This window comes from Cyprinodon variegatus, unplaced genomic scaffold, assembly GCF_000732505.1.
Source record: "Cyprinodon variegatus isolate N-32 unplaced genomic scaffold, C_variegatus-1.0 Scaffold27, whole genome shotgun sequence".
Lineage (NCBI taxonomy): Eukaryota > Metazoa > Chordata > Actinopteri > Cyprinodontiformes > Cyprinodontidae > Cyprinodon > Cyprinodon variegatus.
Genome location: NW_015150480.1, coordinates 1455003 through 1470989, shown reverse-complemented (window position 1 = coordinate 1470989; position 15987 = coordinate 1455003). Strand labels below are relative to the sequence as shown.

The window sequence follows — 15987 nt, the reverse complement described above, 5'->3', positions numbered from 1 at the left end:
AATGGAAATGCATGTTTCCTGAATTGTGTGGGGAAATGTCTGTGGTTAATTTAGGCTAAGAGAGAGAGGAAGACTTTCAGAAGATAACAGGAAGTTTAAATGAACTATGGCGACTGCTAATTTATATATGATTCATTCCTTTTAGAATTTGATTCTAAAAAAGAAACCTGCTGGTGGCGAATCTCAGTGATCCAGGTCATGGTCATTCCAAAAAAGTTAAAAGCCATCCACTGGACTTTGTTTCCAAGTTTGAAGATTTAATTCAAAATGTCACAAATGTCGTTGAGTTCAAGGCTTTATAGTGGACCAACAACAAAGCCTTGTTATGGCTTAGAAAACATAAAAATTTATAATATATAAATATAATTTACTTATATCCTATACCAGAGACATTGATGGGGTATTGCAGGATAACAAAGAGCCCAAACGACTCCCCATTCCTAAATGGGCGACCCGTTCGTCAGGGTAAATTTGCATTATAAGCCAAAACAAAGGTGTTGTTTTGGCCCACTCTATAAAGCCTCAAACTCAATGTTATTTCTGACATTCTGAATTGAAAAAGCTTCCTGGATGGGAAGCGAAACATCTTCAAACTTGGAAGCAAAGTCCAATGGATTGTTTTTTTTTATTACTTTTTTGGAACTAAGAAAGAAACTGACTTTCTCACAAATGTTACACTAAAAACAAGTGTTACACAGATGCCATTTTTTGGCTCCAATACCGATACCCGATACCTAGCTTTGCAGTATCAACCGATACCATACCGATACCATCGGTTGGAAATTGATGTGTGCGTATATATATGAAGAGCTGCATACTACTTGGATGTAAAATAATTGCCATCATGGATTTGTCAAGCTGCTGCCTACCTTTGTGAATCTAGGAACAAAAAGACTAATACAAAGTGAATCCAGTAGAACTTTTTATTGCCTACCTGGAATAGGTGACAATAGTTGAATAAACTTTTGGCTCTCATAATGGTACCGGTATCCTATTTGTTGGTACTCGCCGATACAGATGACACCATTTTAGTGCTGGATTGGGGTCCCGCCCGATAATGGTATCGGTGCATCACTAATAAAAACCAAATGGCATCACATGTTTTATACATAAATCCCCCCCAAAAAATGTGTTCTTTGTTACAGTGATACAAAACACATACCTTTTTGGAAACATGTTTTAAAATCTGCCCTCATTGTGATATAGTTGATGTAGTGATGTCTGTCCTTGCTCACCCACTTGGTCAGGTCAGACGACAATTACCAAGTTTAAAGTTACTATAAAACTTCTTCTAAAGCTTTTCCTCTTTAAACAGGCTTTAAAAAGCACTCACACGGCCTCGTCCTCTTACTCCCGTCCCTCACTTCACGATAAAGTGACACACTATCTCTTTTACTGGTTTCTCTGTCTTTAATGAAAATTGATAGTCCCTCACACACCCTGGCAGTCATTGATCGAGGGACAATAAATGTTTTATAACCCCTACAATGACCACAGCCACTTTTCTGTTCTACCCGGAATGTTTTGAGTTAATAGAGATGATGCAGTTGGAGTCCTAATATTTGCAGTCTGGATATAGGTGGGAGAGTGATGGATATCTCCGGTGGTGTTAACATGTCAGCTCTTTTATGAAGTGTCTGAAAAGCATTTGTTAAAAAAAAAAAAAACATGGAAAATGTAAACCCTTCATTAAGTCGCCTGATGTTTCCATTAAAGCGCAGTTAAGCTGTACTTTGTCTCAACCAATAACTTGGACCCTCTTTGACGTTTGGCACGGTGGTACCATTCAACAGGAAATGCCTTTTAACACAGCAGGAAGTAGAAACGTTACCTCTTTGAAAACTCCACTCTTTGTTTTCGTCTAATCGCATTAGGAGACCGGCCCCCAGTGTCTGTACTTGGCTCCAGCCGGCACTCAGCTCCCTTTTATTTTCAGTCTGAATTGAATTTCTTCTGACGATGCCGACCACTCAGAGGTTAATCTAACAATTCTCTAAAGTCGTGTCTGGGAATCAGTATGCTGAGGAATGAGAAGAATGCAACAAGCCTAACTGGACTTGACTTATGCGTTAGTTAATGGTTTATCAAGTTGTGAAAAAAAAAATCCCCTTGTGACTCTGGGGGAATAACTTCAACTCTCATGTACAGTCGGATGTTTCCCTAGGATTCAACTGCTTGTTCAAAGTGAGCTGTTTTTGCCTGCTCTGGGAGTATGGGTGGAAATTAGCACTTGACCTATAACCAGTATAATGCCTCTCTCCCCTTGAGGTTAATGTTTATTATACACTGTCGCTGTTTCTCTAAATAAATAAACTAAGCAAAAAAAAAAAAAATCCATTCTTAAGATTTTAATTAAAAGCCATACAGTATTTTCTGTACTTTAATAGGTAACATTCTCCTGAATAATGTTTATTTGAATTATTGGTTAGGTCTTTACAACATAAAATTTGCTGGACTGTTAAAATTAGAGATCTACCAATCCATCTCTGAAATGTATCATAATAAAAAGAACAGCCTTTAAGTTTATTAAGTTCAGTATTTCAGAAAAGAAATTGATATGACACAGGAATGAAGACAGTTTTTTAATCCCTTTCTAACCTGGATGCGTTCCATTGCATTAATCACCTGCGTATGGTGTGTTTTTTAGCAGAAAGAAGGTTGCATCTTAAGCTCTCCTCCCCATAAAATGGACCTGGTCCTGCATTGAAGTTGAGTTTTGACTCTAAACCTGGTTAAAGCATCCAACAAATATACCTTTCCTATTGTGACTGAAAAGCTTAAACACGGAGGGTTTATCTTCAAGTCTTAAAAATGGCAGAGAAAATGTAGCTTTAGAATGAAATCAGCTTTAATTATTAAATTTATCAGATATGTAAACATTGCAGAAATATTGCTGGACCTTTGTCCAACATTTTGCCAAATTACAAGCACCCTTTTCAAGGCTTTGTATTGTATTTAATTTCTGAAGATGTTTAAGGCAATGTTTGGTTATAAAGCCATGTCCTGAGTTGAAGTTATTAACCATCAAGGAAAAAAGATATATCTTACTGTTTGTATTGAATGTCATTGATACTTTGAAGCTATAGTTGATGATTTTTTTATCATGCTTGTCTGCATCACCATAAACTTTGATTTAATGTTATAGAGGTTACGTATGAGCTAGTGATGCTAGCCTTTCCATCTTATTTGGTGAGAGCTGACTAACAGGTTTGTTTGTTTTGGATTTTTGTTTAATGCAAACTGTCAGTGACAGGTGCACAGACTGAGCGTCAAAGACATCAGATGCTGCAGTTCAAAACGAGCAACTTCAATTTGAACGTGGATGGGTCAGCTTAATGTCAGGCTTTCTGGGTCCTGAAACCCTCGCTCTGACTAGTGTTGTTTGTGCGGGTGTTTGTGCATGGCATAGTGTGAAAGTGTCTCGCAGCTGACAGGCCTTTTAGAGGAGCAGGGCATGGGGCCATGGAGCTGCAGCTGCCCCCTCTCTGTGCGCTCTTTGATGGGCAGAGACACGACTTGCTTCCACACCCACAACTTAACGCACACACGAAAACACACACAAAGGCTTGTTTTTCCCTCCTCTGTTACGAAGGGGAGGCGTGTTTTGGGAAGTTTGTTTAGGTTCTTCTGCATTTTTAACCCTAGCTTTATCCTTCTTCATTCAGTGGCCACAGCAGTTAACGGTCAAACTTGTTGAACTTTAAATAGCATGAAGTGGCTGTCCCTGATGCAGACGAGTTTACTGCAGGCACCCACACCCATACTCGACACTTTGCTGTGCGCGCATAAATATAGCCTCATTGTTTCAACTGCTGAACACACTTTGAGGTCTCAACGGTTGTTCTGTTTATGGTTTGTTTAGCTTAGAAGTATGGCCTTCCCACCTGTTCCTTATCTGCATTGCACACACTTGTGCTATTAAGACCCATGCTAATGAAACAAGTGTTTCATCTCTGTTATCAATGAAAACTGATTTTTCTTCTGGTTAAAGATACCAGCATCCTGAAGCCTGACTGTAGCAGTCAGCTCCAGAGTGACCAGGACCTAAATTGGTGTCTGCCTTCTAAAATCATCTGTAATCTGAAATGAATGCAGTTTTATGAATGTTAAGACCATTATCACAATCAATGGTATTGGTTATTTATACCAAAGATGATGGTTGTCTAAACAGAAAACTGAGTTAGAGGAGCTTTTCTACCAATAACACTCCTTGTGAAACACCTGATGAGAACATAGTATGCAAAGTACTTCCAAACAGGGTTCCTTTGAAAAACGGAATGTTCCGTATTTAGAAATAGAAGTACCTGTCGCTTATTTACTGGAAAAGGAACGCACTTTGTCCCGTATTACTGTGAGAGTAAAGAAATAGTCAGTAAAAAGCTAATGAAAAATGAATAACAGGGGCACGTTACGTACAAAACTTACGGTAAACTTGTTCCCCTCCCTGTCCTGCGTTTTGACCAATGAGCTAGCAGCCTATATGTAAAGATCCAGAATACCTTCATCCCATTGGTCGAGTCAAGTGTTGCTCAAGGAGTAGATAGCAGGAGAAAACAGAGCAGTATGGAGGACGAACAGAGTAATTTAAACGCTGATTTACTCAGCTTTAATCTGCAGCATTCAAAGACAGACAACTCCTCACTGCTGCAAGAGCTCTGAGAAAATAAAAGTGTAAAAAGTAGGCTACCGTCACATAATGTGGCATTGGAGCTAATGATTTTTTTTCTGTTTTACAACTGTAGCCTACAGTTATTGCATTAAAAGCACAAATATGTTTGCAGAAGTTTGCTGTTGCACCAAAAATGTGCACTATTTATTTATTGTTTTATATTTATTTTTACAGTTTGAAGTTAAGCAGGACAGGCTTATGTTTAAGATAATTATTTTATTCAGCAAAGTTTGTTATTTTGTATTAAAGTGAATTGCTGGATAATAGTTTGTTTTCCATGTGTCCATGTCACTTGCAATTATGCATCTAATTCAATGCAGATTTGAATCAAACAGCTAAAAAATATCATTTCACACACAAAGGAAGGCTAAAAAAACAATGACCACGCCAGGAAGGGTAAAGACAATTTGGTCAGCTGGCACAAGCAAGAGGTGTCCTTTTTTTTCAGGGACTTGGCATCCCTACTTCCAAATATAGAATGTAAATCAACAGTGACACCTGCACTTCACCCTAAGCACGTGTTCAAAAATGCTTGGTGGGAGGTCAACACCCACCTTGTTGTGGAAATTCGCTGACGTTATTTTAGTTCAGCAAATGTCCTCTTTTGACTGTCTTTTGGACCTGTTACGCCATTTCTACATGGGACCAAAAATGTGGAAACGGAGCACCTTCACAATATCTAAAGTGATCTATGGATCGAGTCAGTTTTCCCTTCTAAATGCATCATTTTAAATCTTAACATTCTAGCTTAGTAGTTTTGCTTCTGGTTATGGAAAAGCATGTCTCTGCTACACTATACTAAATTGTGGAAAATATAGTCTTTTACCTCAGTTAATAATCAATCGTCTTTGTAAAAGCCTGACCAAATGCAAATCAGGTGCAAGAAATTGTACAGGTCAACTTTGGTCATTGACCTTCTGGGTCAAACAATTGACCTCAACCAATGGGACCAATCTTTTAAATAAGCTAACTGCATACTTGAAAATGCTAAATTATCCCTTTGATGTAAACATTTCAGTGGTAATATGATGTTTTTCTTATTGGATTTCATTATTCCACTCCTCCTGTTTGTTTCCAGGTTTGGATGACAGCTTACAGCAGTATGTCAGCAACTTTGAGAGGGAAAAGATCAGTGGAGAACAGCTATTGAAGATCACTCATCAAGACTTGGAGGAGCTCGGCGTGGCAAGGATTGGACATCAGGAACTGGTCCTGGAGGCTGTGGATCTTCTCTGTGCTTTGGTGAGTAGATGTGAATTGGTCCCATTTGGTGTCAATCATCAGGGACTAAACCCATTAATCATAAAATGCGGTCATGAGCTTCAATTTAATGTCAGCCAAATGGTGTAGAATTTTCCACATAACATAAAAAGAACAGAATTATCCCAGGGCGAAGAGACCGCGGGTGTCCACAGAGGTTTACTGCTCTGCTTGCCAGTTTGAAGCTGTAGGAATGTATTTTCCATCTTTTCACATCTTCAGCTTCACCCAACGGTCTGTCATTCCTGCACTCCAAACAAAGACATATAAATATGTCTTTCTTTTGCTCTCTAGCATAAAAAGAAAAATAAAAAAACCTACATGCTAAGTTTCCCAAGGACCTCAGCTTTTCTCACAGATGGGATCAATTTGGAGTTTTATCACTTCCTGTGCCATAAAGGGTCCAGAATGTGTTCTTTGCATTTTTATCAGTGTCAGCATTTTGAACCTCATGTTCCCCTAGAACACATTACATTAATCACCTGCGTATGGTGTTTTTTTTGGCAGAAAGAAGGTTGCATCTTAAGCTCTCCTCCCCATAAAAGTTGAGTTTTGACTCTAAACTTGGTTAAAGCATCCAACAAATATACCTTCTCCATTATGACTGAACAGCTTAAACACTGAGGATTTATCTTCAAGTCTTAAAAATTTGAGAGAAAATGTAGCTAAAAATGAAGTCAGCTTTAATCATTTATTTTATCAGATATAAACCTTTGCAGAATTATTCCTGCACCTTTGTCCAACATTTTGCCAAATTACAAGCACCCTTTTCAAGGCTTTGAATTGTATTTAATTTTTGAAGATGTTTAAGGCAATGTTTGGTTATAAAGCAATATCCTGAGGTGAAATCTTTTTGAAAAACACTGATCAACAAATCTTCAAGAAACAGAAAGAGGATGATTGTAAACCGACCAAGTTATTGCCGTCTGTTTAAAGGGATAGACAAGAAAAAGTAATTATTTATCAGGGAACCAACTAAGATGCCCTTAGTAACTATGTACAGCGGTTTCACAGCTCAGTTGTAAAAAAAAAAAACTGTTGAAAGTATCTGTTTGCTCTTAGCTTTACAAATATGGCCTTTTGTAAAATTTGGCAAGTATAGTGAGATTGAGTGGAAGAAAGCCAAGATTGTACCAAGTGTAGCACTTTCTGGTATCTAAGGCTAGATCTAGCGTTCTGGGTTCTAAATGTTTGCAGAGTTTAACTGATTTTCCACCAAATACGACTCACCAAAGTTCCAGCAAAACTCCACGGAGTCTCCTCTCTTCTCTCGCTGTTTTTTTTTTTAGTCCTGCCCCCTAGTCAATCATAATTCAGGAAAAGGGTAATAGCACCTAATAGCAACTGACCTTAGGCAGAAACAAAAAACACATATACACAGCAATCTAGTCTTTCGCACCTCATGTTGAACTGTACTTTGCATAAAAAACTATACAATATTTTCCCTTCTTTAAGGGACAAAACACAATATTTTAATAGACTTTTTACTTCAACTGTTTCACGCTGACAGAAAATCACAAGTTAGGAAAAATAAAAAAAGATGTAATTAATCCCTAAAGGTCCTCTTTAAGATTTTACTATATAAAAGTATTGTTATATTATAATATTTTACTGGATTGATGTATTTTTAAGAAAATTGCAAACATTTGATGTTAGCTTAACTTGCGCCACAGAGCTACAGCTACACAGAGGGCGTCATTGTGTTGCCATAGCAACAACTGCTTTCCCACCCCCATTCACGTTTATACCCCCCACAAACAATCCAGGCACCTTCCACGGCTGTGAGGGTGACTTTATTGCGAGTAACACTTGATAGGGAAGGGTTAGTGTTTAGGGGGCGGTTTGGGATTCAGCCTGGAAGTAGAAGCTGGAATCTACACTGCAAAAAATAGAAAACTAAATATTTTTCCCTAAAATAAGTGCATTTTTTCTTGAACTGAGGAGGTAAGTGAGACACTTTGCTGATGGAACAAGACAAATTACATTTAAAATAAGAAAAAACAATTGCTTAGTCTTATTTCAAGAGCATTTTATCTAATTATCTTATTTTAGGAGTAAAGATACTCATTCAATTGGCAAACCACCTATTTACCTGCTCAAATTAAGGTTAAATACACTTAATTTAAGAAATGTTTTCCCTATTTCTAGATTGTTTTTGCAGTGTAGCTCTGACCACAGATCAGTAATGTTGGAAAGTTTTAATAGTTTTAATGTGTTGCTATTGGGCAAGTTGTTCTTACTTTAACATGTCAGCAATGGCGATTTTGCTTCCAGCCATGCTTAGGTGCATAATAGGAACTTCTGGGACAACTTCAGCAACAGCTGATCAGTCATGTGAGTTCATGTGCTAGGTTAGAGCCGATTTTAAAAAGTGTTTCCATCTCCCATTTTGCGCACCGACGCTTTCTGCAAAAGTCAAAAACGGCCTCAAGCCAGCGTAAAAACGTTTTTGTGAATTTTTGCTGTTTCCACCAAGTTTATCTAATGTGATATTTCAAAATGCATTTTAGAAAAAGCTGATAGAATGGTAACTAAAGGTGTGGAGGAAAATATTTTTGTCAGATGAGCCCCGCCCATCATCCTGAGGACACCATCCCCATCTTTTGTTTCCTTTATCTGAAAGGAGTGATTCATCCTTTATCGGGTTGTTGTGTAAATTCTGTCTGCAACTACAATAGCAGACACCTGGAAGCACTTGGCTCTATCCCAGCGTTCTGTTTCGGTCTATAGATTTACTGTTCATATGATTTGTACCATATGGAGTATTGACTGATCTGGAGTTCCTTTTATAATAAAACACAGGATTATGTTCATCCTTAAAATATTTTTCATCCTTGCAACTAAAATGTAGTTTAATACTTTTGATGATCCTATTTTCTTTCATTTAGATACAGATTGATAACTTTTTTTTTTTAGCATGGATGAACTTCCCGCCCTTTTATTGAGCTTAAAGTCAGGAATTCTGGACTCTCTGCAACCTTTCACCTCTGCCAGAGTGTCCACAGCTTTGTGGTTTATGTTTGTTAAAGGTTTCCTTAGTAAGAACGAGTCCTCAGATTTCTGTGTGTCCCTTGAGAGGAAGTGATGGCTCCCAGATTTAATTAGCTTTCACTGAGACAAGGTCACTGCAACCGACAGGAACTTAAGACGTCAACACTTCTTATGCTTTTCCTCAACTCTCTGCTTTTTTACTAACTGCAGACATTTCCAGTTATGTTAGTCTTTTCAACACTTTTTTTTTATTTTCTCCTTTTCTTTTTGAAATCTTTATACATGTGCATGGACACTATTTAAGGAGCCTCATCACTTATTATGACTATTAAAAAAACACAAAAAAAGTTTAATAAAACAATATACACTAAGTGTTTGTCCTGTTCATTTCGAACCTAAAAAGAAATATTGCATCATGCAAAATCAGCAGACATAAACATTGTTTAGTGCCATCTTACCCATTTGGACATTTGAACGTCAGATATAGGCTACTCTAAAATGCCCCTAGGTGGGAGTTTGTGTGTGCATAGTTGTGTGTCTCTGTGTTACCCTTTGATGGACTGGCGGCCTGTCCAGGGTGTACCATGTGTTTTGCACGTTGATAAGCTGCAGAAGATTGATGGTAATTTGAACGATGGCAAATATCCTACGCATTATATAGTGTATAAACTTTTCCATAGCTGTTTCTAAAACCTTTAATGTCGCCTTCCCATCACCAGTTTCTGTATTAGCAAGGCTGATGGTGAGCCATCCATCAACTTGGCAGGGAAATCTGACTGCTTAAACAGTTTTATCTTGTCCTTCAATGAACACCAACAAAAATCGTGCGAATCGTGTCTGATCCCTCTGAGCTTTTTTGTTTTCTTGCACTTTTCCTCTTTCTTGTTGCACCTTTTCTCTGTGTCATCCACTTGCTTGGCTTCATAGCTTCTTCCAGTATTGTACCTTGGGTCACCTGGTCTTGTTGCTCTGTTTAAAATACACAAAGTGCATTGTCCACTAACAAATAGATTAAAATCTAAGAATAAAACACATAAATAGATGATACTAAACCAACAGGGCAGGATAATTTAATAACACATTTGTAAGTCATAGTATGTAACTCGGACCCATACTGTGTAGAGGCTGCTAAGACTTTCAAGCCTAAATAACAGATGTCCAACATGAAACTTTTAGGAAGCTGAAGCTTTTCTTACATTAAAGAGGCGGTTTGCCGTCTAGGGACAAACACTGATGTTGAATTTGCTCTAGTGTGCATCCCTCTGGCCTAATGTCTTTTACAGAGCTGAACTAAGGTTTGTTTTAAAACCCAACTGATCCACGAGCACATCTTAACATCCGCTTATAAAATGTGTAACCACTAGATGGTAATCTTAAACTCCGAAAAAAATCTGATTTTCTTTATTTACTTTAGGCTTTTTTTATATAATTTAAATGGAATATTAACCCTAAAGCCCACCTTTACTCAATCCTGCTGTTATATTTTTTATTGGGGAAAAAAACACGACCAAGTGCACTCAGTTGTGATCACTTATCCTAAGTCAATAGACTTTGGTTAAGTTTTAACATTTACTTCAGTCTTTTAAAGATTAAGGTCAGAGGTCACAGATTGGCGGACCGTGGTCCAGATTCGGACCCACCTGCTGGCTAATCCGGACCAAACCTGATTTAAAACATTTATAAATTACCACATGCTCTCTGACAATCGTGTCTAACTTTACTTGCGCCGCTTCTCCTATTAATATTGTAAAGCCCTCTGGAGCATCCCGGACCAGGCTGCATGTGATCCAGATTAGCCAATGAGCTGTCAGTCTGGGTTGCTGATGTGAGCTACCTTTAGACACAGCAGGCAAACCTTTGGCAAGCCAGGCAATGGGAAAGAAGGAGAAGACGATGAGAAAAAGAAAAGAGAAAGTGTGGACTGCTGGAAGAACTGTGGTGAACTGGTGAAAGAAAAGTGCAATGGTGTGCTAGAAGATGACCCTGCAGATTTTGAGTATGTTTGGATCAACCTGCTGCTGTGAAGCAGGATTCTCCTCCATGAACATAATCAAAAATAAATATCAATCCAGGCTCAAAATGAGCACTCTGATAAGTTCTTTATAATGGCTTTGTCTCGATTTAAACCCAGATTTAAAGCCTTGCAGGGCAGCCTAAAGCCCACTGCTCTTATTAAGCCAGAAAAAAGAAAGAAAAAAACAAACAAGCAGTTTAGGTGTTTTGTAACATATGTGAATCAGGACATCGTCTGTATACCAAACTGTACGATTGTTGTTCTCTACTTCAAAAAACACAAAAAATTTCTATTTTTTTAAGTCAATGTAAAACATAGATTCATAAACACCTGCATTTTATTTCAGTGTTAAATGCTGTTTAAAGTAACAGATCATAATTAAAAATGTCTCCGGACCTTTACTGGTTGGTGATTTTTGTTATTCGGACCCTGGTGATTTTTAATTGGTTACCCCTGGTTTAGGTCCATCTATTTATGTCCTGAGCCTAAATATAATAATATTAATAATTAAACTTAATTGATCTCACATTGGAAAAATTTGCCTCTGCATTTCACCCATCCCCTTGTGGAGCAGTGGGCTGCTATCGTGGGGCGCCTGGGGAGCAGTGTGGGGTTAAGGGTGTTGCTCAGACACCCAGAGTGGCAGTCTGTGGGAGTGGGGCTCGAACTCAGAACCTCTGGATTCAAGCTCTATGCCTGACCAATTATTACTTTAAGACATTATTTTAATTGTTTTGTCACATAAACCTGCATAAAAGTTGAAAAAAATAAACTAATGACCCCAATCAATAGATAGAAAACTCATCCTGGAATTACTGCTAATTTCATTGTGAATCAACAGTCCGCCTCATGGTTCAGTTTCTTACACAGACATGGATTTCTGACTTCCACTCTACATAGACAGCTTGTTATTTTTATGATAAGAACCAAAGGAAATCTCTTTAGTCTCCCTTCTATCTAACAAACAACTGCAGACGGTAAAAATGAGAATTCAAGTCTGCCTTTCTACTCCTGTAGGGAGGCAAGGCTAAAAAATGGTTTAAAGGAGTCTGTTCAACTCAGCTGCTAATGTGCACAAAAGCTCTCTAGACATCTGTTGAAAAAGTCAGAGCTCCTGTGTGTGATTAGCCTGCTAATAAGAAGGCAGGAGAGGTGTTTGTCTTGGAAAATGCTCAAATTCCTTTTGTGCTAAAGTTGCACTTTAACTATGGAAATGTGAAGCCAAAGACTGATGATTTCCTCCCTCTGTTTTTAGGTTTGCATATCTTAATGTTTCTACAAGCCAGTGAATGTGAAGTGCTGCAGGAATAAAGCTGCTTACAGCTGCTGTTTGAACACTCAGATTATCCCAGGTTTTTTTTCTCGGGACAGAAAAGGACCAAATTGGTTTATGTACTTTTATTTCAGGGCAGATGTTTGAGAGCTGAATAAAATGAAACACTAACCACTTGCAGATTTCTGGTGATGATTGCCAAACACGTGCCGTTTCACTTATTCCAGAGCATAATATGCTACTGGCATGTTGTGTAAAGTAGTACTGTTGGCACAAAATCATCACCCTGTGATCGGATACTTACAGGATGAGTGCCAGACCACTATTTACTCAGAGAAAACACTTTATTCTAATGCCATTTTTTTAGGCAAAACATTAAAAGTAGTTTCAGCTCACACTTGTCGCTCAAACCTCCTTCTTTCCTGCTGATTTTTGCTCGGCTCTGTGACCCTTGGAACCGCCCAGCATGTCCTCTTTGTGCTGCGGAATTATCCATAAATAAAAGGAATGCAGTCAGGAAGCAACTTGGGCTCAAGAATGCAAACTTGATAGAAATCAGGTGATAGTTTGTGAACGCCAGAAAAACAACTGTAGACTCACTATGAGGGATTTTTTAAAAACGTGTAATCCTCCAATCAAGTGCACTTAAATCTTATCTGTCACTGAAATGATTACATCTAATTAGAGTACAGGAAGCAACATGTTGGTTTTTTTCCCTGGAGATAAAAATACTGTATTATCTACTTTATGCATGTCTATTTCTATCTTCCTAATGCATTTCTCTCATTCCAAGGTTTTAATTTAGTTCTAATCCTATTTCAGAACTATGGAGTGGAAACGGATAACCTGAAGAATCTTGTTGTGAGGATGAGAGCTGCCAGCAGCAGTCTACGCATTGCTACGAACGATCGCAGGAAAAGCCCCCCGTCCGAGGGAAGCATGACCCGCAAGCCACCGAATGATTTCCTCACTTCTGTGGTGGAGCTAATTGGTGCTGCAAAGAGCCTTCTGGCTTGGCTTGACAGGTGACTGCAGTCTATTACGCCTGGGTATTAGATCAGATATCAGGACGTCTGGCATTAAAACACACCTTTAAATAGCTGAAAATATGGGAAATGCACTTATTTTGCTGCAAAACTAGGTTTCAAATATAATAAAATGTTTGTGTTGGATTTGAGCTTGCATCTTCTCTTACAATCACAACTAGAGATACAAAGAAGTATTTGCTTCTAAGAAAAGTAGATTTTCCCTTAATCTGATTTTGACTATCAGTGAATGCTACAGTTCATGAGCTTTACCAGGTCGTCCTGGCAACACTCTTTAGTGTGGCGATTGTTTCTGACTGAAGATCCACTAGAGACAATTTATACTGTTGAGTCATATAAGGACGAGCTCTGAGGCATTTTTTTTTTATTTCAAGTACTGCTTGATTGATTCAGACTGTTAGCGAGTGAGAGAGCACAGGGCTTCAACAGATAATAAGAAGGCTACGTGAAATTAAGTGTTTTAGATTCTAACTCGTGTTGTAGATCTGTAAATCTTTGAGTTAAGGTAAAAAGAAAAATATTCTTTGGAAGATATACATAGGGGCTACAAATTTTATGACGGAAATGATATGACTTAAAAATCTATTTTCCAATTTCTAACTTGAGTTTCATGATAAAAAAATAACATAGATATTTTATTTTTGTCGTCCCCTCTGACAGGTGACCATAATATAAAGAGCAACAAATTTCAAACTGTTAAAAATGATGTAAAACCATATTATTTCAGAACAAACAATGAAAATATAAAATAATATTTACTGCCCGAAGAGCGGATCGGTGGGAGAAAAAAAAATCCAGATTTTCCAAAAATGAAATCTTCATTAAATAAAAAATTTAGGTTAATCCAATAAATTGATTAGTTGCCCAGAGTTCATTTAAACCATATGTTAACCTGGTTTATTTCTCATAAACTGTTTAAAAGTCAGTCTTTAATAACTCTGCTTTTGCAGCCACTGCTGTTTTACAGTTCCAACCACTGCTGCTGCTATAAATACTTAAAGTCTGCTTAAATAAAAAGGCTCACATCATTTTTCAGTGTTTTTAATGCTGTTTTTCAGTTTTAGATTTAGAAAGGTCCACCGTCCAGCTTCGTAAGGTCATGGCTTTACCTAAGTCTGGATCTTGGCACTAAATTTTGTGATGTACAGAGCTGCAGTTCACTGTGTATGCAGATGACTGCATCCTCTCCAATTAACGTCCTCCAAAGCACTTTATGTTTTAAAAGTACAGCTAATTAAGTCCAAATTATTGCGGTGTAAAAAAAAAAATTAATAGGTGCTATAGATAGTTTTTTTTTTGTGTGTGTGTGTGTGTGTGTGTGTGTTAATCTGAAAATAGATTTAGTTCTTAATTTTTATTGTTGTTTTGGTACCTCTTGGTAGCAAAAATTATCCGGTACAACACTTGTTGGCTTTTTATATATGTCCCAAAATTGTTTTTTTTCCTTCAATAGATACAAGAAAGTTTTATTTTATTGTCTCCTTTTTTTAACAACAGAGGTGTGTAGCATTCCTCTGCTTAAACTAATTATTCTCCTGAAACAACATCAAGTCAAATGTAAGCATCACAGATACTAGAAAAAAAATGGCTTCCTGTAGCATTCAATGAGCCCTAACTCCATACGTCCTTTCACATGCACTCAGACACCTCAGATGATGAGATGGGATTTTCTGAACAGCTGCCATACAGCTGGAACACTTTATAGTTTAAATATCAAAACAACTCTAAAGTCAATCCAATATGTTTTATTTTTAAATATAGGCTAAATCTTTTTAAAACATGTCTAAATATCCAACTGATTTTCTTGTTTGTTTCCGGGACATTTGTTTTTCAATCGCTCACTCATGTTTCTTTTTCCCCCCTCTTATTATAGGACGCCTCTCACCGGGATCAGCGACTTCACTGCTACCAAGAACAAGATCATCCAGCTGTGCCTGGAGTTAACCACCACAGTTCAGCAGGTCTGCATGCTAAGAAACACATATGTAACCAGGACCATGAAAACCAGCACATAATAGCTTTTTTCCACTGAGCACACTTTAATCCACAGGCACAGACATGCTCAATAAAAGAGTGTTGGGGGAAATAAAGTCTGGCAGCCATGACACACGCCTGAAGCCAGCAGTCTGAGTGCATTATTACAGGAGCCAATGTTTTTCTAAGGACCTTTTTCCTCCTCATGCTGGCTAATGAGGTGACCCACCTCCCAGTAAGGGGTTGTTTATGTGTTGTTTTTCTTTTTTGCTTTGTCTTTTCAGTTTCATAAAACTTCATTTGGGTTCTTTTAAAGGAGGCTGCCAATCTTCCTCAGGCTACTCCTCTTTCAGCCATGTGTTCTTCTGCAGCTTCCAACCCTCTTATTTAAGCTCAATCTTAGGGGCAGCCTTCTCCTTCTTCATACTAGACAGCATCTAGCAGCTGTTTGCCTTATTATATTGCACAGATTTCTTTAGATTGCATGTATAGCCACCATTTTATCCTTTAAGTGTTTGCATTGGGTGGTTTATACTCCTTGTGAACATGACTGCTAAGACTCCAGGTGTCATTTTAGAGGGTTTCTGCTTTAAAATAAATTCCTTTCCCAGAGTACCCATTTCTTCGCCAGAGTCTGAGATTTCAGCACCTCTGCTGATTTATTGTGGTGAACCCGGTCATGGTTATCGAGGAGAAGTGGGGGTATACGTTTCCCACACTGGGGCTGATAGTCTCAGAGGCTTTTAGCGATTCATTTTCT

At 38.0% G+C, this 15987-nt stretch overlaps 1 protein-coding gene across 1 annotated transcript in view; it reads left to right on the top strand.

Annotated features, from left to right (window-relative positions):
- The window catches only part of cnksr3 (CNKSR family member 3), a 48260-nt gene that overhangs the window by 19011 nt on the left and 13262 nt on the right, over window positions 1-15987 (top strand). Inside the window, exons 2-4 of the mRNA XM_015396799.1 lie at window positions 5748-5911; window positions 13030-13232; window positions 15127-15214. Of these exons, the coding sequence (XP_015252285.1) occupies window positions 5748-5911; window positions 13030-13232; window positions 15127-15214 (455 nt within the window). The remainder of the gene's footprint in view (window positions 1-5747; window positions 5912-13029; window positions 13233-15126; window positions 15215-15987) is intronic.